The sequence below is a fragment of the Suncus etruscus genome, chromosome 9 (genome assembly GCF_024139225.1).
Source record: "Suncus etruscus isolate mSunEtr1 chromosome 9, mSunEtr1.pri.cur, whole genome shotgun sequence".
Taxonomy (NCBI): domain Eukaryota; kingdom Metazoa; phylum Chordata; class Mammalia; order Eulipotyphla; family Soricidae; genus Suncus; species Suncus etruscus.
This window is the reverse complement of record NC_064856.1, coordinates 49,004,527-49,029,892: the sequence shown is the minus strand read 5'-3', so window position 1 is coordinate 49,029,892 and position 25,366 is coordinate 49,004,527. Positions and strand designations below refer to the sequence as shown.

Genomic DNA, 25,366 nt, shown 5'->3' with positions numbered 1-25,366 from the left:
GCGAAGGTTGGGGGTTGAGAGACCAAACACACTCACGAGCTTTGGATCTGAGTTCATTTGGAATTTTGCTTTCAGATTTAAGCAGAAAATTATCAATAATAGAAACTTGTTCTATGTTAAACATAACATGATTTTTAGCCACAGGTTAAACATTATGTGTCGGCACAATCATTAGACAGCCATCTAGACATTCTATGTATTCTATAAATTCTCTGTATACTATTATGTTTCTTTACCTTAAAAAGAAATAAAAATACTTATTATTTCCTCATTAATATCATTATTACTAGTAAACTATTAATCAACAAAATACAAGCCCATTGTCCATTAAAACTAAACTAAGAAACTATTGAAAAAAGGGAGCAGATGCAAATCTTAAAAGACCAAATGTTCTCATTACTGACATGTTACTAAGTAACTAGCCAAAATATATGGTAAATTCTACCAGCTTGGGAAAGGCAATAAGAAATGTCATTATAAATTTTTCCAGCTTGGAAAAGGCAATTTTCTTTTTGCTCAGGGGATACTCCTGACTCCCTGCTCAGAAATTGCTCCTGGCAGTCACGGGGGACCATATGGGATGCCGGGATTCGAACGGATGACCTTCTGCATGAAAGGCAAACGCCTTACCTCCATGCTATCTCTCCGGCCCCAGAAAAGGCAATTTTGGATAAGTAGGTGTGTTCCAGCAATTCTTGTCTAACTGTAAAGGGCAAAAGCACACAGTTTTCCATCGACTCAGCATTGTTAAATCTCATTATGCATTTATGTTTAATAAGTTCATTGTTGCTATCCTGTCAAGCTCTAACTTAGAGCACAATTGGCCTTTTCTCAGTAGTGTCTGCCATGACAGGGGAGGCTAGGCCTGCACCACATCAGTCCTGCTGGTAAATTGCTGTCATACCATAGGCCAGGGGGGTTGTGACATTGTCTGAATTTGAATAGGAATCACTTTGAATATATACAGTAATTTAGGTAAAATGGTCATTTTGATGATATTGATTTTTCCAACCCATGAGCATGGAATACTCTTCCACTTAGGTCTTCTTCAATTCTTTATTTTGAAGTTTTCTTGGTATAGGTCTCTCATCTCTCTTTTTAGGTTGATTTCTAGGTACTTCATAGATTTGGACATTATTTAAAATAAAATAAGCTATTTGATCTCTTTCTCCTATGAGTCATTATTTGTATAAAGTTATGTAACTGCCTTTTGTGTATTGACTTTGTAGCCAGCCACTTTGCTGTATTAGTTTATTGTTTATAGGAGCATTCTTGTGGACTCTTTAGGGTCTTTGATGTATATCATCATGCCAACTGCAAGTAGAAATAGTTTGACTTCCTCTTTTCAGATTTGGATCCCTATGATTTCCTTCTCCTGTCTGATTGCTATTGCTAGGATTTCTAATATATATTGTATATTAGTGGAGACAGTGGACATCTTTGCCTAGTGCTAGATCTTAGTGGAAATATTTTCAGTTTTTCACCATTAAGAATAATTTTGGCTGTAGACTTTATATAGATAGCTGTTACTATCTTGAGGAGGGTTTCCTTCACACCTATTTTGCTGAGAGTTTTCATCATAAATGGGTGTTGAATTTTGTCAAATGCTTTCTCTGCATTGATTGATATGATCATGTGGTTTTTATCCTTCCTTTTACTAACATGCTGTTTGATGTTAATTAATTTGCATATTTTAAACCATTCTTGCATCCATGGGAAGAAACCCACTCGGTCATGGTGTATAATCTTTTTGCTGTTGTTGAATTCTATTTGCTAAGATTTTGTTAAGGATTTTTGCATCAATGTTCATCACTGAGATTGGTCTGTAATTTTCTTTCTTGATAATATCTCTGTCAGCTTTGTGAATGATAATGGTAATAATATTAGTTTCATATAAAGTATTAGGGAGGATTTCTGTCTGTTCGATATTTTGGAAAAATCTAAGGATCAGTGGTAGAAACTCTTCTCTGAATGTTTGACAAAACACCTATAAACCTTTCTGGTCCTGGACTTTTATTCTTGGGGAGTTTCTTAATTAGTACATCAATTTTCTTATTTTTGATTGATTTCTTACTTCTGTTTTCAATTATAGGTAGTTTACCATAATACTATTTTAGATTACCATTATATAATTTTAGATTACTTTTAGTAAAGGAAACTGGATGCTCAAGACCCGCTAAACAATATTTTATGGTGTAGGCTCCTCTTTCAGTGCTCATCACCATACCACTTAGTTTTCTAGACTTGAAAATTATGATTGTTTATAAAAATGCTTTATACACTATCTAACCCAAATCTGTTCAAGCTTCCCACTTCCTCCTCATTCAGTATTAGGAGATTATATTTTTCTAGAAATCTGTTCATATCTTTAAGGTTCTCTAGCTTAACTGAGTACAGTTGTTTATAATAAGCTCTTTTGGTGTCTTGGATTCTTGGGATTCTGTTGTAATCTCTTCCCTTTCATTTATGATCTGATTTATTTGAGTATTTTCCTTTTGATTCCTTTTTAGTCTTGCCAATGGCTTGACTATCTTTATTCTTTCCAAAACAAAACAAAATAAAAAACCAACAACAGCCCCTGGTGTAAGGTGAACCTAGCTAAAACCCTAAACAAAGGTATTCTCCCAACTTCCTCTTACCAGTAACCTCTTTCTTTGAAATGAAAAAACCCACTGGTTAGTTACTTTTGTATTTGACTTGATCTTCCCCCTTGAAGTATTGGGAGTTGGTTTGAATAAAAAGAGAGTGGTTCTGGCTTTGTGTAGGGGGAGAGAGAGAGCACTTGGCAGAGAGAGGCCATAAGACAAAAAAAACAGGCTGACTCCAATGAATATCTTTTCTGACTGGCTTAGTATTATTTCTTCTCCACTATCCTGCTTCATCAGACCAATTCACCTAAGGGGTTAGAAACATGATGCATTTTCTTTTAAATAAACAAATTTTTTTAAAAAAAGTGATTCTATAGGTGGTTGATTTTGTCTTTTTCTTCTTTCTTAATGTAGGCCTAATATTGCTATAAGTTTTTCCCTAATTACTACTTTTGCTGTGTCACATAGATTTTGGTAATTTGTTTCATTATCATTAGTCTTAAGAAATCTCTAGTTATTCCTTGATTTCCTCTTTATTCCAGCTGTTGTTGAGTAGCATGCTGTTTAGTCTCCAGGTGTTGGATTATCTCTACTTTTTTGCAATCAATCTTGATCTCTATGGCATTGTAAACTAATAGGATGCTTAGTATAATTTTTATACTTGTGAATCTATGCAAGTTAAACATGTGTCCTAAAATTTGGTCTATCTTAGAAAAGGTTCTATGCACTTCAGAAGAATGTGTAGTCAGCCTTTTGAGAAAGAATGTCCTATATAGATCCATTAGTTTCTTTTCCTAATTTATAATTTAGGGCTCTTATGCCTTTGCTAGTGGATCTGTCCAGTGGCAATAGTGATGTGTTGAAATCTTCTACTATTATCATGTTTCCATCCTTATGTTTCTCTAGGTTTGTAAGCAAAAGCCTTACATATTTTGCTGATTCTACATTAGGTGCATAAGTGTTGATCAGTGTTAGTACTTTTTAGTTTATTGTTCCCCTGATCAATAAGTAGTATCTATCCTTGTCTATAAGTTCTTTCTTGAGGTTGAATGCAATTTGGGATGATATAAATATGGCTGTCCCAGCTTTCTTTTTGTTTTCCACTATCTTGTATAATTGTTCCCCATCCTTTGACTATAAGCCTGTGTCTATCCTGAAATTTTAATTGTGTTACCTGCAGGCAGAAAATGGCTGGGTTTTGTTTCCTGATTCAACCTGCTACTCTGTACCTTTTGATGGGAAAGTTTAGTCTATTGACATTTAAGGAAACTGTTGACAGAAAGGGTTGTTGTGCCATTATATTAGGTAGGATTGTTGCTGCTACAATTATTATTATTATGATGATGATGATGATTATGTTTTTTGGCCACAACCAGCTGCACTCAGGGGTTACTCTTGGCTCTTTGATCAGAAATCGCCCTGGCAGGCTCAGGGGACCATATGGGATGCCAGGAATTGAACCTGGGTCTGTCCAGGTCAGCAGTGTGAAAGACACATTTATTGCTGTGCTATGGCTTTCATTTATTTATTTTGTTTTGTTTTTGGGTCACACCCAGCAGCTCTCAGGGGTTACTCTTGGCTCCATGCTCAGAAATCGCACCTGGCAAACTCAACCATATGGGATGCTGAGATTGGAACCACTGTCCTTCTAAATGCAAGGCAAACACCCTACCTCCATGCTACCTTTCTAGCCCCCCTTCCTCCCATTTAAATGATAGGTTTGCTAGACAGTTAATTCTAAGTTGAAATTTTCTTTTTGTCAGTAGCTTGAATATGTCATTCCACTCTTTTCTTGCCTGTATTGTTTCAAATGGGAAATCTTATGTTCTTACAGTTATACTTTAGTTTTTTTTTCTACCTTACTGCCTTAAAAAGTCAATTTCTCTCTTTGTTTTTTTTTTGTTTGTTTGTTTTTTTGTTGTTTTTTTTTTTGCCATTTGGTTTACTATATGTCTTGATATTGTTCTGTTAGGATATACTTTGTTTGGCACTCTTTTTGCCACTTGGGTTTGTACAGCAACCTCTTTCCAGAGAGTGGGAAAGCTCTCTGCAATTATCTCTCTCACAACTTGTTCTTTTTTTTTTCTCTACTTCTGGTATTCTAATAATTCGGAGATTATTTCTCTTGTCTTTGTTCATTCAGTACCTTACAGTTTCTTTTATGGTTTTGACTCTTCTTTCTTTTTTGACTCTTTATCAATGCTGACTCCAAGTTTGATAACATGTATTTTAGTTCCTTCATTTTTTTTTTTATAAATTTTCTTATATTCTGGAAGAGTTCTTCTTTGAGTTGGTTGGTTTTTTTTTTTAATCTATAGATTGTCTAATTTAGCAGGCTAGTGACTACTCTTTTTTTTATTATTTTTTAATTTTTTTATTTTTGACCCACATCCAGCAGTGCTCAGGAGTTACTCTTAGCTCTGCACTCAGAAGCTGCCCCGGCAGGCTCAGGAACCATATGGGATGATGAGGATCAAACCCAGGTCCATCTTCATTTGCAAGGCAAATGCCCTACTACTGTGCTATCACTATGGCCCCATGACTCCTTGATTTCTATTGGTAGAGAACTGTTGATTTTAGATCCACATCTATAAGGCTCAGGTGTTTTGGTGGGCTTGAAAATATGCCAGGAGTTCTCTCCATAGCCCAATTGCAGTTGCTTTCCTTAGTTTCTTTATTGTTCTTTGTATTTAGTGGGTTGTAATGCTAGCATTTCAGGTGATTTATAAAAGTGATCTATTAAATTGGTTGTATAAAAGGTGGCTAGAGGTATATCTGCACTAGAGGTTCTTTTTTTTTTCTTTTTAGAGATTGTTTTTCTAATGTGAGGTTACCTAAGTATGATAAAAATATTGCCAACTAATTCATTAGTTCGTTCAACTGAGCATTGAGTTATATATTTTCTAAGAAAAATGCCTGGAAATGACAGATAAATTAAAATGTTTTTGTGTAATGCTAGCATTACCATTGGTTTGGGAACAGAAGGGTTCCTTTCTCTGTAGACAAACCTGAGATGGGACAAGAGACAGCAGGGATATCAGGACCAACTGTGGAACACAGAAGCGGCTTTCCAGATCTCATGTCTTAAAATAGTTTTATTGAAATTTGTTTCACATTTCTTATAGTAATCTATGGAAATGCTGTCACACAATGGTTTTTAATAGTGCCACAAATTTTGTCTTCCCACCCTCCACAATGACATGTAGGACATTTTCATCAAAAGAAAAATCCTGTATCCACAGGATTTCCCTTTTCTCCCAGCCCTAGGAAACCACTAATCTGTCTTTGTCCATCAATTTGTCCATTCTGTTAATTTCATATAAATGAAGCTGTGCTATAGGTGGCCTTTTGGGGGTTGTTTACTTCATATGTCACACTGGCGTTGTTTTATCCACATGCCATGTAATTTACTCATCTAAATGGATAATTTTTACTTTGTTTAAGCTATGGCACACATAATTTTTTAAATGTGTAGTAAAAATACAGCACTAATGTAAGTGTGCAAATCAATGGTGTTAATTACATCAGACTATTGTGTGACAATCACAACACCTGGAACCTTTAAGCACTAACACTTCATTCTCCCTTCCTCTGACCCTAGCAACCTTTAATGATGTTTTGGTCTCTATGAGGTTGCTATTTTAGGGACCTTTTATAACTGAAGTTAATATTTTCTCTATTGTATTTGGCATCCTTCACTTTTCTTACTGTCATCAAGTTTCATCCATGCTGTGCTATATTTCAGAGTTTTATTCCTTACCCAGACTAAATTTTCAGTTTATGACATATATCACACCTTATTTATTCATTCACTTGTCAGTGTACCATCAGGGTCTGCAATATTTGGCTATTGAACACTTATTTTTATTATTTCAAGTGTATCTTAAATAGTGACATCTATCATGATGCAATTTTAAAAATCATAGTTTAGGTAATAATAACATGAATGCTTGTGACTTGATGTTTGCTGTTACCACCATCAAAGTGCCCTTGAGTTGCATTATTTTCAGCTTTTTGTTGTTGAGTTGACCTGTGGATTTGTGGGCAGGTTCTTCTTCATTGCACTACTTCACTATCTCCCTTAGGGATATTGTTTTTGTTTTTGGGCCACACCCGGTGAGGCTCAGGGGTTACTCCTGGCTATGTGCTCAGAAATAGCTCCTGGCTTGGGGGACCATATGGGACGCTGGGAATCGAACTGCTGTCCGTCCTAGGTTAGCTCATGCAAGGCAAATGCCCTACCGCTTGAGCTACTGCTTCGGCCCTGCATTAGGGATATTTTAATTATTGTTCCAATTCCTTACTTGTAATTACTCTGTTCAAGTTTTCTTTTTCTTGATTCAGCCTTGGTAGGTTATATGATTCTAAGAATTTGTTCATTTCTTCTAGGTTCTCAGATTTAGTGAACTAGAGTTTTTTCATGGTAACCTCTTCTGATCTTTTGTACTTCTGGGATATCTGTTGTAGTTTCTACCCTTTTATCTCTGATAATTATAATTATTTTGAAAAAAATCAGATTTTGTTTAATTTGTCCTTTGTATTGCTTTATTCATTTCTGTATGATTGATTTTTATTGATTTCTTCATTTTGATTAAATGATTTCTGTACTAACTTTTTTTTTTATCATTTCTTTCCACTTTGGGATTAATTTGTTGTTTATTTGGTTTCTAAAATTGTAAGGTTAGGTTATTCATTTGAGTTTTTCCATGTTTTTTTTTTATGCAAGTCTGTATTGTGAACTTTCCCCTTCTATTATTGTTGCTGTGTTTCATGTATTTTATAGGTTCTGATATTCTCACTTGTTCCATGGACTATTTTAAGCTCTTCTTTGATTTACCCTTTAAACAAGGGGTCTCAAACTCGGGGGCCATTTGCAGCCCCTCTGTACAACATTTTGTGTTCCTGCCCCAGAGGAATCTTTTTTTGTTTTGTTTTGTTTTAGTTGTTTGGGTCACACCCCCCAATGTTCAAGGCTTACTACTAACTTTGCACTCAAGGATCACCCCAACTTTGCCTCCTGCGGCCCCCAGGTAAATTGATTTTGAGACCCCTGCTTTAAACCAATACTTGTTTAACAGTAAATTGTTCAGTTTTCAAATGTTAGAGTTTTTTCAAAATTTCTTTTGATAACCAGCTTCCATTTTCATAGTGTTATAATCTGAAAAAAAAACTTGATGTGATATCTTTTGCTGTGGCTATATGGGAACTCTAATGATAGCCCAGCATGTGATCTAGCCTAGAGAATATTTTATGTGTGTTGGAGAAGAATGTTATTTAGCTCTTAGGGGATGGAAGGTACAGTACATGTCTATTAATCCCAAGTCTTTCAATCCTCAGTTAGGGCTCTTCTTTCTTTATTGATGTTCTGTCTGGCATATTAAGTTTCCTACTACTATTTTGTTGCTATCAATTTATCTCCTTGGCACTATTAGCAGTTGCTTTATAAACTTTGCTGTAATTTTGCTCATCAGTATATATTGTTAATTGTTAAGTCCTTTTGACAATGATTCTTAACTAGTAATGACCAATTTTATATTTTATTACTTTATTTAACTTTAATATTATTTTGTATGCTACAAACATTGACATCTCTGACTGTTTTAGTCTACTACTATCCTGTATAAATATTTTTCAAACTTTTACTCTGATCTTGAATTTATTGTAATAGTTCAGGTATGTCATTTTATAAGCAGAAGAATCTTGGATTTTGTTTCCTGATACCACCAGTCATGATGTCTTTTGATGCACTGTGCTGTACAGTATAGTGGATAAGCTGCTTGCCTTACTCAGATCTATTGACCCAGATTCAATTCCCAACACCACAAATAATCTCCTGCACTACACCACTAGTGACTTTGAGTGCAGAGCCAGGAGTAAGTGCTGAGTATCTACAATGAAAGCAAAAAAATGTTTATTCTATTGACATTTTGAAAAAATTTCAATATAAAGGATTTTGTTTTTCTATTTTTCAAATAGGATATCAGTCATTTAGATCATTTTGTTTACCCTTTCCCCCTAATTTTTATAACACTCTGATTCACAAGATGTTCACAATACAGTCACCTCAGGCATCAATGTTCAAACACCAGTTCCACCACCAGTATGACCACCATCACTACCACCAGTATTCACAGTCAGCTATTATGCAGGCAGAAAAAAATATGCCTTCCACATTGCTTGTCATATCACAAAAGCAACTAGAATAATCAAATCTCAGATCAATCACAGGTCAATTTGAAAAGTTCGTTACATTGCTCCATGTTATTAACAAAGTCAGTGTTCAAGGATACCCCGTAAACTGTAATTTGCTTCCAGCTGAGCCCTTTATGCCACCAGTTAGGCTCCCAAGCCAGATAGATCACCATAAAACCCATCACACTTTCTGTGATACCACTGGGCTGACATCACAAAATATTAAAATTTCAGATCCAAAGCAAATTAGGTAGCTTGGGAGTTTCATAAGATTAAGTATTAGTGGCCATTATTTATTTCTGGAGCATATGGCAGAGCAGGACCATTTTCCTGCCAGGAAGATAGAGGCAGTGGATGGGTGCTGCTGGGATATTCAGTGGTAGGGTGGATGCAGGAAGGCTGGACTTCACTCCATTTCAGAAGGAAATGCCCAGGGATTTCATCCATGTAGTCCTATTTCACCTGAGAGGATTTAGCTGCTCATATTATATGATTTCAGTCACAGAGACAGGTCCTTTTATCGGAGGGTGGCATTGTTGGCATTGGGCTGTGATAGTTTATGCAGAAAGGGAAATCTGCCCCTTTCTTTTTTGAGGCCACAAAGGTATCAGCCTGGATCAGACTTCCAGACTTCTAGGGAATATAGGCAGCATTATTTTCTTCTTTGCTTACATTTTTTTTTATTCTTTCCTGTCTAATTGTGTTTGTGTAAATAGAACCTGAAACTAACAAAGGAGATACAAAGTTCAAGATTCATGTTGTTTTAGTATGAGAGTTATATTTTGAACTTAAAAACATTTAGACCCCATGATTTAAAAAAATGCTGACAATAGAGTTCCAAGCATACAATGTTTCAACTTCATTCTCACCACCAATGGCCACATCTCTCTACCAGTGACCCTATGTTCCCTCCCACCCCATTATCCTTTAAAAAATATATATATATATATATATTTATTTATTTAAGCACCATTATTACAAACATGTTTGTAGTTGGGTTTCAGTTATAAAACAAACACCCCCTTCACCAATGCAACCTTCCCACCACCAATGCTCCCCATCTCTCCTCCTCCATTTCCTGCCTTTATTCAAAACAGGCATTTTCTTACTCTCACTCACTACCATAGGAGGCCATTTAGTATTCTTTGTAGAATTCAATCTATAACTTTCTTGAATTATTATTTGAGAATTTTTGTTTTATTTTGTTTTGGGGCCACACTCAGTGATGCTCAGGGGTTACTCCTGGATGGCTATGTTCTCAGAAATCGCTCCTGGCTTGGGGGACCATATGGGATACCAGGGGATGGAACAGGGGTCTGTCCTAGGTCAGTCACCCTACCGCAAACATCCTACCACTGTGCCACGACTCAGGTCCCTTAAGTTTTTTTTTTTTAATCATTCTCTATATCTGAGAGATAACCTTGTAAGGTAGAGGATTCTTGATTGGAAGTGTACTCAGTATTTTGAGTATATCATTCCATTTTCTTCTTGTTCATAGTTTTAGTTGATACATCTGCTGTCAAATTATGATGTTTCCCATTTTTACAAGGCTTTGTTTCTCTCTTACTCCTATAAGAAATCTCTCTGTGTGTGGTTTTTGTTATATGCATTACAAAGTGTCTAGGTGTTGTTCTTCCTGAATTTATTTTGTAATACACTCTTTGGGCCTCCTGGATCAGTGCACAAGTCCCCATCATCACTCTTAGGTAGATGCTCAACTATTAACTTTTCTCCCATTTATTCTTCCCTGATTTGAAGCTTTTATTTTCCTTTGTTATTTATCTTAAAATTTATTCATTTAAAAATATCTCTTTTCTATTACTTCTTTTTTTAAACTAATTATGTTGTGTGCCTTGTCTTCAAGGTCACTGATTCAGTTTTATGGATTCCTCCATTCTGTGCTGAATTCTGTTATCATATCCTGTATCTCATTTATTTCTTTTTGAATGAGTTCTTTAATTTTTTTCTGTCAATTTTTCTTCAACTTTATTGATGCTCTCTTCCAGTGATTTTCTCAGTTCAGTGAACAGCAAGAGGTCTATTACTCTAAAGTCATCCTTGGGCAGGATAGAATGTAGTGATGTTGCGGAAAAATTTCCCAGACTTCTGTCTCCATCTGGTGATACGGCTGAATTATTTCTTTTTTTTTTTTCTTCTTCATGATTCCAGGTACTTTGTTGGAGCTAAGTATGAAGCTTCAAGTTCTAACTAACCTGGTGCTCCTGTTGGCAACCAGGCTGTACCTCTGATTGAACAGATAATTCTAATGATTTCTATCATCAATACATGCTTATAATGCTCTTCTTAAATGCTTGTGAGATCAAACTGCAGTATGTCTCTGAGTTGTGGCACTTGAATTACAGAAAAGAATTTGTGGCACTAAATCCTATAGCTGCTATGCCGCCAAAATCTAGCATGCCTGGACTCTGGCATAGGGCTTACAGTTGCTATGTTTGACAGTTGATGTGCTATCAGAATTCATAATTCATTATCATAATTCTGGATTCTGTAGTCATATGTATATAATGAGCTATTATTGCCATGAGGTATTTTTGTATTGTAATACCAGCTTGTTCTTCATATCTATGGGGAGATACAGGCATTTTACAGTACCAGTTGAGGATTACTGCTCCAAATCATTGTCTGATTGGTGGAGATTATCTTTGCAGCATCTACTTTTTTGTTTGTTTGTTTTGGGGCCACACCTGGCCATCTTTAGGGGTTACTCCTGGCTCTGTGCTCAGAAATTGCTCCTGGCAAGCTCAGTGGACTATATGGAATGCTGGCATCAAACATGGGTTGGCATGTGCAAGGCAAGCACTCTACCTGCTGTATTACCATTCCAGCCCCACTGTCCGCTATTTACTTCAGCCACTGGGATGGCAACTCTTAGTTGGAGACTCAGGAATGGCACTACCTAGCTGTAGCTTGGGTAAAACTGCAGCCTGTTTGTGCTGGGCAAAGCCAATTCCCAATCTCTCTTGACATAAAAAGTCAGGAATTTATATATTCACAGTTCTCTACTTTTAGGTTAGGATAAAGTCTGCTGTGCCCACATTGAGAAAGCTTTCCTTAACTCTGAATCAGTTCCAGCTACAGTCTGTCAAATTTCATGGAGGACACTGGAACTTGTACAGAACCCTCCTGGTGCAGGTCTGAGGGAATAACTTTGGGGTGAAACTGAAGCTGCGCCTTGCCAGTGGCACAGGCCTGGAGAATGGCTCTCCCAGGTCAAACCAGGAGTGTCTGCACTCTTTGTTGGGTTTAACATATTCAGAGACCATATACAAGTGTACAACTGAATTATGTGAAACATCACAGAGCTACCAGCAGGACCTTATCAGATGGAGATGGGGCATGTCAGCTCTGGGCAGAGCTAAGACTCAACCCAACCCAGACTGTTTCTGTCTGTAATAGCTGTAACTGTAGCAGCTGCTCCGGTTCAGTTCTGAGCAGCAACCCAATGTTTAGTTCAGTAAGACCTTGGATGCTTTCAACTGGTATAAAGCTCATGTCCTGTAACTCATTTGTGCTTGGTACTCTCCCACTCTAGTTTGGTGTTCTATGTCTGGTAGCATCTTGCAGCTTTCTTTTCTGGTTCAGTCTCTACATCTCTCCTTTCCCACTCAGAGAAAACATTCCTTAGCTCTGAACTTATTTGTCTTTCTGGGTACTGTACAACTGAATTTTGGGCAGGGGAGCCAGAAAAGCAAGCAGGATGTTTGCCTTGCATCTGAAGGACCCAGATTTGATCTCTGGCAGTCTATATGATCCTTAAAGCTTGCCAGAAATGGTTCTTGAGTATTGAGCCAGGACAGCCCTGAGCACTGTGGTCCAAGAATAAACAAAAACTGAGACTGTTTCCTCCAATAAATTTTCTCATGGGAAACTGCATTCCTTTCTGTACTTATATTTGGAGGGGGGGTAGAGTGTTTGAGAACAGTGCTCAGGATATCTGGAGGTCCCTTCCAGTTATTCTCAGCCAACTGGGCTGGAGTTCCATTATGAATGCCTGAGGGTGAGCAGTTACTCAAGCTCTGCCACGCCAGCAATTACCTGGGCCACCATGAAGTTACAGGAGGCCTTCAGGTCATACCCAGCAGTGCTCAGTAGACTCCAGTGCTGTACTAAAGATGCTTAGGGGACCATGTGATGCTAGAGATCTAACAGAGTTCACTACATGCAAGGCATGTACCTTAACCCTTGTACTATCTCTCCAACCCTACCATTCAGGTTTTTAGGCATCAGTGTCTTCTTGCCAAAGCAGCACTCAGAACTGTTTCTTTTCCACCATCTTGGCTCTGTTTCTATTCCATCAGATTTTAATTTCATGTGAACTTGTCATAAACTCAATTGTTTTCTGTAGCAGCTACTTCTTTTACATTGTCATCTGTATTACTCAAGGATTTCTGCTTTTTTTTTATTATCACCAACACATGCTTTACCTAGTTTTTTTTTCTAGAATTTTTGTGAGTATAAAGTTTTTTTTTCATTGATTTACATTTTCGTAATGATTAATGCTGCCGAGCTTTTATTCATGTGCTTATTATTCGCTAGTATATCATCTCTGGAGAAGTGTCTATTTAAATCCTTTGCCCTATTTTATAATTGGGTTATTTGTCTTCTGCTTTTTACTTGTCAGAAGATGCTAGTCATTTACAAGATATATAAATTGCAAATATTTTTTTTCCATTTGGCAAGTTGTCTTTTACTTTCTTAATGTTTCTTGAAGCACAAAATGAATTTGATAAAATCAAAATAATATTTATTGTTTTTTGCTTTTTTGTATCTCATATGTAAGAAAACATGGCCAGTGGGACCAGAATGATAGCACAGCAGGTAGAGCATTTGCCTTGCATGAGACTGCCCTGAGTTCAATTCCCAGTATTCCCTAAGATCCCCCGAGCCAGGAGTAATTTCTGAGCACAGAGTCAGGAGTAACCCCTGAGTGCCACAGGGCGTGCCCTCCCAAAGGAAAGAAAACATGGCCAAATTCAAGTTCATGACACTTTACCCTTATGTTTTCTTCTAAGAGTTTAAACTGCTACAGTTATTTGAGAGATTTTACTTTTGCTTTTGTATGTAGTATGATGTAAATGCCCAATTTCACCCTTTTGCAAGTGGTTATTCAGTTATTCTATTACTATTTCTTTCAAAAAATAATTTCTTTATTTAAACACCATGGTTACAAAAATGTTTATAGTTGTGTTTCACACATCGAATACCCACCCATTCGCCAATGTAACTTTCCTGCCACCAATATTCCCCATTTCCCTCCTCCCCTCCCCACCCACTGCCTATCTTCAGGACAGGAATTCTATTTGTCTCTATCATTGATGTAGTAGTTGGTGCAGATATTTCTCTAACTGCACTCACTGCTCTTTGTGGTAAGCTTCATATCATGGGCTGGTGCTTTCGGCCCTCATCTCTCTTGTCTCTGGGTATTATTATCATACTGTCTTCTATTTTTCTTAAATCCCACAAATGAGTGAGACTATTCTGTGTCTATTTCTCTCCTTCTGACTCATTTTACACAGCATAATAATTTTCATGTCTATCCATGTATAAGCAAATTTCATGACTTTATTTTTCCTAATAGCTGCATAAGAATCCATTGTGTAAATATACCACAGTTTCTTTAGCCACTCATCTGTTGTTGTTGAGGAGGCTATTTTTCTTCATTGAAAGGTCTTGGCAGAGCCAGAGTTATGGTACATAGGTCAGGTTCATTCCCAGAACCCCATGTAGTGCCCTGAGCCTGTTAGGAGTGATCTTTGAGCACAGACCCAGGAGTAAGCCTTGAGCACCACAGAGTGTGGCACTACCCTCAAAAGGAAGTTCACTCTTTGACGCCCTTGTCCGTATCTAGGTGAATATCTATGATCTAAATTCTATTTCATTATGCTATATGTCTAGGGGCTGGAAAATAACATAGATATTAAGGCACATGTTTATTGTAGCCAACCTAGTTTATTTCCCCACACCAAATGATCCTCAAGCATTGCTGGAGAACCAAAAATATCACCATTATTGCCAGGGTAATCCCTGGCATGGCAGATCCCAAGCAACACTGCCCCCACAAGTCCTTACTTAGAAACACTGGTTTGGTTGGCCAAGAATCTCCCTGGGCCCTTGATCAAAGCTTATGAGGTACCCAAGTTTTATATTTATCCTTTGCCAATACCACACTTTTTTGATTTCTATAGTTTTGTAGTAGGTTGTGGTGATTATGATATCTCCCTTGCCACATAAGTATTGTAGAAGGTTTTTAAATCATGTCTTGAGAAATCGCAACTTTGATTTTCAGGTTTGTTTTTGTTATTCAAGGTTCCTTATAATTGTATTCAGATTTTCCCATGTGGGGAATAAAAGCAATGGAAGTTTGATAGGAATTACATCAGATTTATAGATTGTTCCTATTGTTGCTCTGGGAACCATGAATGACACAGTGCAAGAACTGACATACTGGTTGTCTCTCCTGTGAGTCAGACCCAATGAGAACTGATGGGTGAACAGCTATGATAAAAGCAGAGCCAGGACCCAATCTCACTTGGCTTGGTGTCCAAGAGAAAATATAGAAAAGAAGTAATATATTAATTATGGTTCAATGTCATCTTTATAGTATAACAACTAGAATTCAGGGTCAAAAATTATTCCTAAAATTTTAAGGGTATTTAAATACATTTATTTATTTATTTTACTTTGTGATCACATATGGTGAGGCTCAGGAACTACTCCCTGCTCTGTGCTTTGAGGCTTTTCCTGGTGTTGCTCTGGGGATCATGTGTTACTGGGGATAAAACTGGGAACTCTCATATGTAAAGCATGTTCTCCATCCCTCTGAACCATCTTCCTGGCTTTACAGACATAGTTTAAGGGAAAAATTCTAGGGCCCGGAGAGATAGCGCATTTGCATTTGCCTTGCAAGCAGCAGATCCAGGACCAAAGGTGGTTGGTTCGAATCCTAGTGTCCCATATGGTCCCCGTGCCTGCCAGGAGCTATTTCTGAACAGACAGCCAGGAGTAACCCCTGAGCATCGCCGGGTGTGGCCCAAAAACAAAAACAAAAAAAAAAAAAGGGAAAATTCTAGGGACTGAAGCCATAGTACATCGAGGAGAACATTTGCCTTGCATGAGGTTGACATTTGATATGGGTTTGATCTCTGGCATCCCATATGACCCCCTAAGCCCACTGGAAGTGATTCCTGAGTATTGCTGGACCTAAAGACAAAAAGAAAAAAAATTCTAATGAAGAAATAAAAGAAGCAAAGAAGCAGGTAAGTAAAGAATATGAAAAACAGAAAAATTGAGAAAGGTCTTTCCAAATCAAGAAAATACCACAAAGCTATAATAATAAAATACCACAAAATTGAAATATAAAATGATACTGATTTAGTAATAGACAAATTAACAGCAGAAAAATATTTTAGAAATAGTCTGGGCTAGAGAAATAATACATCAGGGAAGATGTTATTCTCTTGCCTTTGACTGACCCAGATTTGATGCCTGGCATCACATATGATTCCATAAATCCACCAAGAATGTTCTATGATCACCAAGACAGGAGTAATCTCTGAGCACTACTGAGTGTATTGAGTGTGACCCCACAACAAAGAATACTGGAATTTGAAATTGATCAAAGGTGGCACCATAAAACATGGAAAAAGGTGGGCATTTTTTATATTGTGGGACCACACCGGAAGTATTCAAGAGTTACTCCTAGCTTTGCACTCAGGGATCACTCCTGGTGGGCTTTGGAGACCATATGGTATGCTGGAGATTGAACCTGAGTCAGCTGTTTTCAAGGCAAATTCTGTATTATTGCTCCAGCTCCCCAAAGGATAGTTTTATTTTTAAGGCAGACTTGAGGGGAAAGTGGATTCCAATACAAGTCAACATAAAACAAATTACTTCCTATCTTACATCTTAAATGGGGGAGAAGCTCCACATGAGCTACAAATATGTATTCATAAGAAAAAAAGAGATTAAAACAGGGTTTAATATTTTTATAAATTCTATATGAAAATTAAGAACTAATGAAAAATACATTACAAACTTGACTAGTTTATTTCTGTATTAATATCAACAGAAGCATAGCAATGTTCTGAAAGCAATACAATAATAAATCAGGAAACTCAAAGAAAATGAACAAATGTTCTCGATAGACAAGTCACATAAATGAAAATATTAGTTAACAGCTTTTACAGAAATGGATCATTAGCAATTAATGGTACATACTTAAGAAGTGCCTTGGAAGCCTAATAAGCCTAGTAAAAATTGACTAAGTTGGATAATACCTAACAGTGGTGAGGATGTGGTGCTATTTAGTCTATTGGCAAGGGAAGAATAAATAGTTTCCTATAAACTTTCATTCCAGGAAACAGTATCAAAATATAGTCTATTCTCATTTGTTTGTAGTTCATTATACTTAACAGGCCTTAGAATCATGACTTAGTAACCACACTTAAATCACTTGTCAGTGGAAATGCATCCCCACAAGTCTCTGGTCATATTTTCAGCTGCTGATCAGAGTGAACCTTGTTTTATGTGCATTTCTGTTTAGAGACATCTTATACATTGTTGAGCTACCATTGAATTCCTAGGCAGCAGCTGGAACTCATAGTTAACTCCAACTTGAATGCAACTTGCCAAACACAACTTGCATTATATTTTCGTATAGGGCACATCAGATATTTTATACTTATGACCTCTTACTGGATTTTTCGTTTTTGGTGATTGAATCCAGAGCTCCACACATGCAAGACCAGTGCTCTACTACTGAACTATATCCACCACCCCTATGCTTTGGAACTCTAGGCTGTACTTTAGCACTATTAAAATTGAATGAATAAGATTCCATTTTAAATAGCATAATTAGCCAAAATAGTACAAACATGTGAAAAACAGGACCCTTAGACCATATCAAGGACAATAGTTTAAACGTGTAAGTGGAAAAGCCCGAGGTATGTACTTTGCAGGAAGAAGCCCTCTGGGTTAGATCTTTGGTACTAACTACATGGTGTCCTGAGAAATACTGGGAACAACACCTAAGCACTGAATTGGGAGTAGCTACTGAATACTTCCAGGAATAAATCCAGAATAACAAACAAAGAAGATAAAGTCTTGCTTTGTTTCTCATTTGTAAGCTGATGCATGGGTGAGTTTGTGCTAGCTACTCTGAGAACATCCAAGTGATACTGAAAGTAACAAGTTTGAGGTTAGTGATTCAGCAAAGTTACAAATAAAGAATCTTTTTTTTTTTTTTTTTTTTTTTTTTTTTGGTTTTTGGGCCACACCCGGCGGTGCTCAGGGTTACTCCTGGCTGTCTGCTCAGAAATAGCTCCTGGCAGGCACAGGGGACCATATGGGACACCGGGATTCGAACCAACCACCTTTGGTCCTGGATTGGCTGCTTGCAAGGCAAACGCCGCTGTGCTATCTCTCCGGGCCCACAAATAAAGAATCTTTATATGAAGAGGAACTATTTATTGTTTAGTCACAGGTCATGTGTATTCTGTGACTAATCTCTTTGACTCCTTGTCATATATTCCATGAAAAATCTTTCTCAGATTCATAAAAAAACACATTCAAGGATGTTAACAGATTGTGGTGACAGAGTTGGGCAATTTTAGTGAACACAGTGAAAAGTCAAGTAAAAATGTGATGAAATTTGCTACGGAATATTGTTCATCAGTTAAAGTCAATGAAAATTAGATCTATAATTAACAACATAGAAAGAGGTAAGAAATAAATGGAAAAAATTTTTTGTTTTGGATCTGCAGTGGCTGTGCACTCAGGGATTACTCCTGGTGGGGGTTAGGGGGCCATATTGAGTCTGGAAATCGAACCAAGGTTCTGTATTTAAGGCAGGCACCCTACCGCTATACTATTTATCCAGCCCATAAACTGAAAAGAATTAAAGAAATAATTTTAATGTATAATAAAATTTTATGTAATTTAAAAGTATTTCTACAAACACAAACAAATATGTTTTCACAGAAATATGCTTTTTAATTGACCTTTTGGGGGTGGTGAATACAGTTTCTATGACCATTGGTACACAAATGTATTTTAGAACCCTTTCTCAAATCTTAACTTGAAATTGGTGAATCAAGTGGCAATTCTAGTTTGCATTTTTTTGGGGGGAGTCATACCTGGCAGTTCTCAGGGATTACTTCTGGCTCTATGCTCAGAAATCACTCCTGGCTGGCTCAGAGGGCCATATGGGATGCCGGGATTCGAACCACTGACCTTCTGCATGCGAGGCAAATGCCTTACCTTCATGCTATCTCTCCGGCCCCTAGTTTGCATTTTTTAAGAAACTACCATATTGTTTTTCATAGAGGCTGTGCCATTTTCTTAAGGTGCATGCTTTTTCAATACATTGATTAGTCCTTTTTATTTTACTATTTTTATAATAGATATTGTCATGATTGTGAGTGGTTTTAATTTTAATTTTCCTGATGGTTAAAAGAAGTTGATAATCTATATAATTGTGTCATATTCATAATTTGTATATCTTATTTAGAAAAATAGCTATTATAACTTCCTTTCCCCATTTTTGAATTGGGTTGTTTGGTTGGTTATTGTTCAGTTGTAGGACTTCTGTATACATTCTGAATGAATCCCTTACCCTTTATACCTTTATACCTTTCCATGCTTTGAACTTTTTGCTCTCTTGATTTTGAAGTATAAAATTTTTTTTTAATTAAAATTTGGAAAATACAGAAAGACTGCCAATGAACAAGTGAAGCCCTAGGTTACTAGTAATAGTGGGCTAGAGTGATAGTACTGTGGGTAGGGCATTTACCTTGCATGTCACTGACCTGGGTTTCATCCCTGGCACCCCATGTGATCCCTCATAACTTCCCAGGACTGACCTCTAAACATTAAGCCCTGAGTCCTGCTGAGAGTGGCCCTTAACCTCCTCAAAGAAAAATAGTAATATTGTTATTGCTGTTATTTCACGTCTATTCATGAGAATGTTTGGAAGGAACTACAAGGGAATAGTGAATGAAAATATAACCAACCTGGAATTTTATCTCATTGCATTTGATTCTTCCTGTGGAACATTGATGGTTCCACCTAGGATGGAAACTAAAGAAGAAAGAAAATAGGAGGCTCCTCCAGGGACATGGAAAACTAAAGCCTTTGAACTGAAATGAAGACAGTAATAAGTAGAAGCAGAATGAAAAAGATTTGTAAGAATTGGGGGTTACTTTGAGAATTTATTGAGTGGCAGTGAAGTGTAAAGTGCAAAAAAATGTAGTCATATCTTTAGGTTAAATTTTAATAGCATATTGAACTCAGAGGCAGTGCAACTTATTAAACATAGACCTTGACCTAGTTCCATTCCTGGTATCATATAGTCCTCTGGGCAATGCCTCAAGTAGAGCCCAAGCACATCCCAGCTATGACCCAGCACTCCCCAAGTTCCATCAAACAAATTAATTTAGACCTTAAGTTTTGTGGTTCTATTGAGGCCTAGATGTTAATTTAAAAGGCTATGAAATAGAAGCATTGCAAATTGAATAAGGTTTTAAGAAATAAGATGAGACTCAATTCCAGTAAGCAGCGAACTCAGACACCTTACATAATTCAGTTCCAGAAAGCCCTTTTTGTCTGGAGCAGGAGCTCTATGATTGCTGGAAGCTCAATCCAAGAACAAATCTTTTCCTTTGTTGAATGACATCATAAAATGATTTTTTCATCCATACTGGTTTTTTTCTGCAATAGAAAAGTGGCTTGAGGTTGTTCCTTGGTTGGCAAAAACTTGAACTAGAAGTAGAAAGGGGAATATTGGTGATGATCCAGAGATAAAAAGAAATATGTCACTATATATATTCAATATATCCACACTTGGACAAACTAACAGTATTCAGGAAGAAATTTGTCATAGGTAAAGGAACTTGAAATAGGGCTGGTCATTTTAATCAGAAGGAAGAATATGTAGGACCATTTTTAGTAAGGAGTGGAGGTTCTGAACATAGCATGCTGCAGGTAAGGGAAAATGTCTCTACTTAGCTCCTATTCAGGATGAGTGAAATCCTATGGCATTTCTGAGACTGGACAACTCAATGTTTTGGTGCGCCCTAAGGATTTAAGAAAGCAAACTCTTGTCCAAACATAAGATAGGGTAAGACAATTCCCTTATTTAAGGTAAGTTTGTGAGAGGCCACATTTGATGTGTTTGGGCTTGGAGATGCTGCTGTTTGAATTCAGAAACACTACAGAGTCACATCCCTAGTACCTAGTAAACTTTCATAATTCTGTGAAGCTCTAAATAACAAAGGCAAACTTCCTTGGGAGATTAGTGTTAAGCTGTTGGTAGTTGTAGTGATTTTTCAGGAAACAAATTTTAACACAGTGGGAGTTAAAGCTTTTTTTTTTTGAGTCTGGTTTCTAAACACTATTCTAGCAGAACCATAATTATAGGATCAATTAAATATGTGAGAACTTTGAGTGGTTAGAATTTTGGAAGACAAAATATAAGGAAGAAAGATGAAGTTTACTAATAAAACTCTTGGACTTTCTGAGAATCAATGTTTTTTAAATTATTTATTAATATAGTTTTTATTATTGAATATATTTTTATTATTTGTATATGGCTCAGAGAAAGAATACCTACCTTGGGCAGTGACTGGATAAACAGAAAAAAAAACAGAGGAAAGGAGCCTAAATTAATGTAAATAAAACCACAGTTTTAGTCAGCTCTGTGAAATTTGAAATCAACAGCTTAAAATTTTAATAGAAAATTTTTATTAGTTTTGAAAATTGTTATAGTTTTGATCACTAAAGAAAGAAAAGTACTCCTTTATGGCAATGGAAGGATGCCTGAAACTGTATTTTGAGCATTGATGTTCCAGTTCTGGCTCTGAATTACTTTCTTTTCTCTCTGATTTGTGAATAGATTAAATTAAACTGGATTCAATTGAATTTTGAATCTTTTTAACTTTTCCTTTAGAAGAAAATGTCAGGGTCAGTCAGATAATAATACAGGGGGTGAATCACTTGCCCTGCATGCGGCTGACACTGAATCCTGAGTATTGTTGAGTGATCACTGAGCACATAAAAGAATAAATCCTAGTTGTGGTCTTAATCTTCCTCCCTTCTCACCAATATAAATACATGAAAGATCAAGTCAAATTTATTCTAAAATCAGAAATCCAATAACAAAACAAAACAAAACCAGCCAACGAACCAAACTTATGAATCAGTGTTTCCCAGGTGCCCTGGGTCTCAAGAACATGCCATTTTGGTGATGGCTGTTTTGACATCCTTATTTCTCAGGGTGTAGATAAGGGGGTTTAGAACAGGAGTGAGAATGGCATACACCACGTTGCCTATGATATGAAAGTCGAGTGGCAGGTCAGCCCTATAGGCTACATAGGAAATGGCGATGGATGTGTAGTAGGTACCAACCACGAGGAGGTGAGAGCTGCAGGTAGAGAAGGCTTTGGAGCGTCCTTCTCGAGAGCTGATACGAAGCACTGAGGCCAAGATGTGGGCATAAGAGAGAATCACCAGGAGAAGGGGCAGAAAGGACACTGTCATGGCAATGCAGAAGCCCATGAAGGTCTGTGGTGTTGTGTCTGAGCAGGAGGCCTGGACCACAGCTAAGTGGTCACAGAAGCAGTGATAAATGTGGGTGATGTTGTCAAAAGCCATGTTTGAAGTCTGTACCACTGCAGGGATGGGCAAGAGGAGAGCTGTGAGCCAGGCACTGGCTGCCAATGCAGTATTGTTTTGGGGGGTCATGTGGACAGGGTAGTGCAGAGGGTGGCAAATAGCGACATAACGGTCATAGGCCATGACCACCAAAATGAAGGCTTCAGTGCAAGAGAAGCTGTGGAAGAGGTACATCTGTAGGAAGCAGGCAGGAAAGCTGATGAAACGGTCCCCAAGCAAGAGAAGGGACAATATCTTGGGGACAGTAGTCGTGGTAAAAAGGATGTCCAAGGCTGAGAGGTTGAGCAGGAAGAAGTACATGGGCTTGTGGAGGTTGGGCTCTGCCACCACTGCCACCAGGATGAGAGCATTGCCCACCAGGATGAGCAGGTAGAGGAAGAGGAATATAAAGAAGACTGGGAGGAAGAGGGATGCAGGTAAGGTGGGGAGGCCCACCAGGTAGAAGATGGTCGAGGAGCCTTTGGATTCATTACAGGCTATCATCTCCATGATAAATTAGGCCGTGTACTGAGGAGATGGGAGTGGGAACATCTGGGGTCTAGACATATCTAGAAAACAGGACCAGAATAGAATGAGAGTCACATAATAGGTGCTGTAAAATTAGTGTAACAATGTTCTTTTACAACCAAGAGGGCTTTATCTTCATTTGCTCCTAAAGCACCTTCTTTCCTCTTTAATCAAGCATAATATACAAAACTTGTGTTATATAATGACTAGGAAAATTGAGCAAGCCAAAGAAAATTGCCAACCCCATGAGAGGAAATTTTAGCAGTAGGGAAAATCACTAAGCAATATCTCATGTAAAGATTTCATGGCCATTGTTGGTTAATATGAAAAAAATGCTTGCTTCTCTATGTGTCAGGCCATCATTGGCAACAATAGGGAGTAGGGTGCTAATCAGATTTCATTTTTGTTTGTTTTTGTTTGCTTGTTTTTCTTTGGGGCCATACTCAGCAGCGGTCAGACATTACACCTGGCTCTTTACTCAGAAATCACTTCTGGCAGGCTCAGAGAACCACATGGGGTACTGAGGATCAAACCTGGATTGGCCATGTGCAAGGCAAATGCCCTACCTGTTGTGCTATCATTCTGGCCCCAAATCATATTTTTTTAATTAGGCTTCTAAGCTCTTCTTCCTCTCAGCATTTGCTTTACTTTTTTCATTAGTCACCATGTTGCTAGGGAGGGCTGATTTCTTTGGGGCTCAGAGTTCCATACCATTTTCTCTACACATCCACCCCACCCCTGCCATCAAAAATATTAACAACAACAACAACAAAAAATGATTCTTTGCTCTGGCTTGTTTGGTGCTATGGTTTTGCCAATTCCTTTTAAGTGGAGGCCCCAATATCCTATCTTTGGGTTTGGCATTCTTTTCAGTTTATCATATCAGGCTAAAATGCTTTTGGCAGAAAGAGTCAGTCATTCCTGGTTTGAGTGTTCATTCAGTAGATTTTGCCACATTTTGCAAGAGACAATCCAAGACAGTACTATAGTTACTCTACTGAGCCTGCATCCCTGCTGAGGTTGGAGCTCACTTGTAAGGGCTCTGTTGACCACTAAAACCCACTACAGAGAAGGCTCCCTTAGTTTCTGGTTAGAAGTGACTTGGGGAGCCATGTGGACCATGGACCCAATATCACTGGGCCTAGTTCTAGTGGCTTTTAGTCCTATAGAAAGTAGTCCCTAAAAATGAACAAACAAATAAACAAACTTCCAGAGGTATCAAAAGGAGTGAGAGAGCATCTCAGACCTAAGGGGTTTGAGCTGAGGACAATATTATTCACCCTTCACTTTGGACAGGCATAATATTCCAGTAGTCCCGGCCAAGTTCATGTTGATTTGAGTCAGTTGCTTCAGTGGTGATTCCATGAGCAGTGTGCCCATGATTACCCTAAAGGCACCTCTAATTTCTCTCACTTCGCATAATATCTCTGCACCAATGTAAAAATCGGGGAGTAAAGCTTTCATTTTTTAACTTCAACACATCATCCCTCAAGGTGAGAGACTGAGTCCAGAAAGAACAGTGTTTTCAAGTTGCTGTGGGGTTAATTACAAGGCTAACCCAGGTCTCTGGACTCCAGGACAGGACCCTTTCTTCTGGTCCCTGTTTACTGGAGGATGTCCAGAGAAAAAAATTTCAAATATACAGAGTGAAAACAGCAGGAAAATAGCTTCCTATTTCCCATGAGTTTTCATTAATAACATTGGACATATCTATATAGCAGATTTTTTCACTTGAGTTTCTACATGATGAGCACTAAATATGAACTAACATTTTCAAATCTGCTTTTAAAATTATGTTCCAGAAATCTCTCCTTAGTACCTACTAGAAGAGAATAATGACTTTGTCTAAAATTGAGAGGCTTATCTCTTATTTAACTTCTTTACTCCAAGGTTGCTGTGTTTTTTCTCATACCCACATGGATCAAATTGGACATTTCTGGGGCTGAATTGATAGTGCAGCAGATAAGGTGTTTGCCTTGCATGCACTTGACCCAGGTTAGATCCCTATCTTATCCCTTTTCTCCCACTTCTGGATCCCCCCCCCCCCCCCCGCTGTCTCAGTCCTAGTCTACTCATAGCTCTGCTCACCTGGTAGGCCTGGTCCACACTGATGCCTCCTGTGCTGCCTTCCTACAAAGGTTTATTAGAGACTGAGCCTGTTCATTAAACCCGAGTTCCTCCTTTCAGCAACCCTCCTGGGGCATTTCCCCCAGGCATCAAAATGGGACTCCCATGGGGCACTACACTCACTATGCCTCAAGGATGATCATTTGGGATTACCTAGAGCTTGTAAGTTTGTGTGTATGTGTATGGGGGGGAGGTGTTAGGGTTTGTCTCTAGATTTTTCTGTTAATGAGAAGAATACTATTAAACCTCCTCAAGGGCTCAGC

At 37.7% G+C, this 25,366-nt stretch overlaps 1 protein-coding gene across 1 annotated transcript; it reads right to left on the bottom strand.

Annotated features, from left to right (window-relative positions):
• Positions 1-22,019: 22,019 nt before the first annotated feature.
• Positions 22,020-22,958, bottom strand: LOC126018424 (olfactory receptor 2AT4). Its single transcript, XM_049780564.1, has one exon. The coding sequence runs from the start codon at positions 22,956-22,958 to the stop codon at positions 22,020-22,022; it is 939 nt and encodes a 312-aa protein (XP_049636521.1).
• Between the last annotated feature and the right edge of the window lie 2,408 nt (positions 22,959-25,366).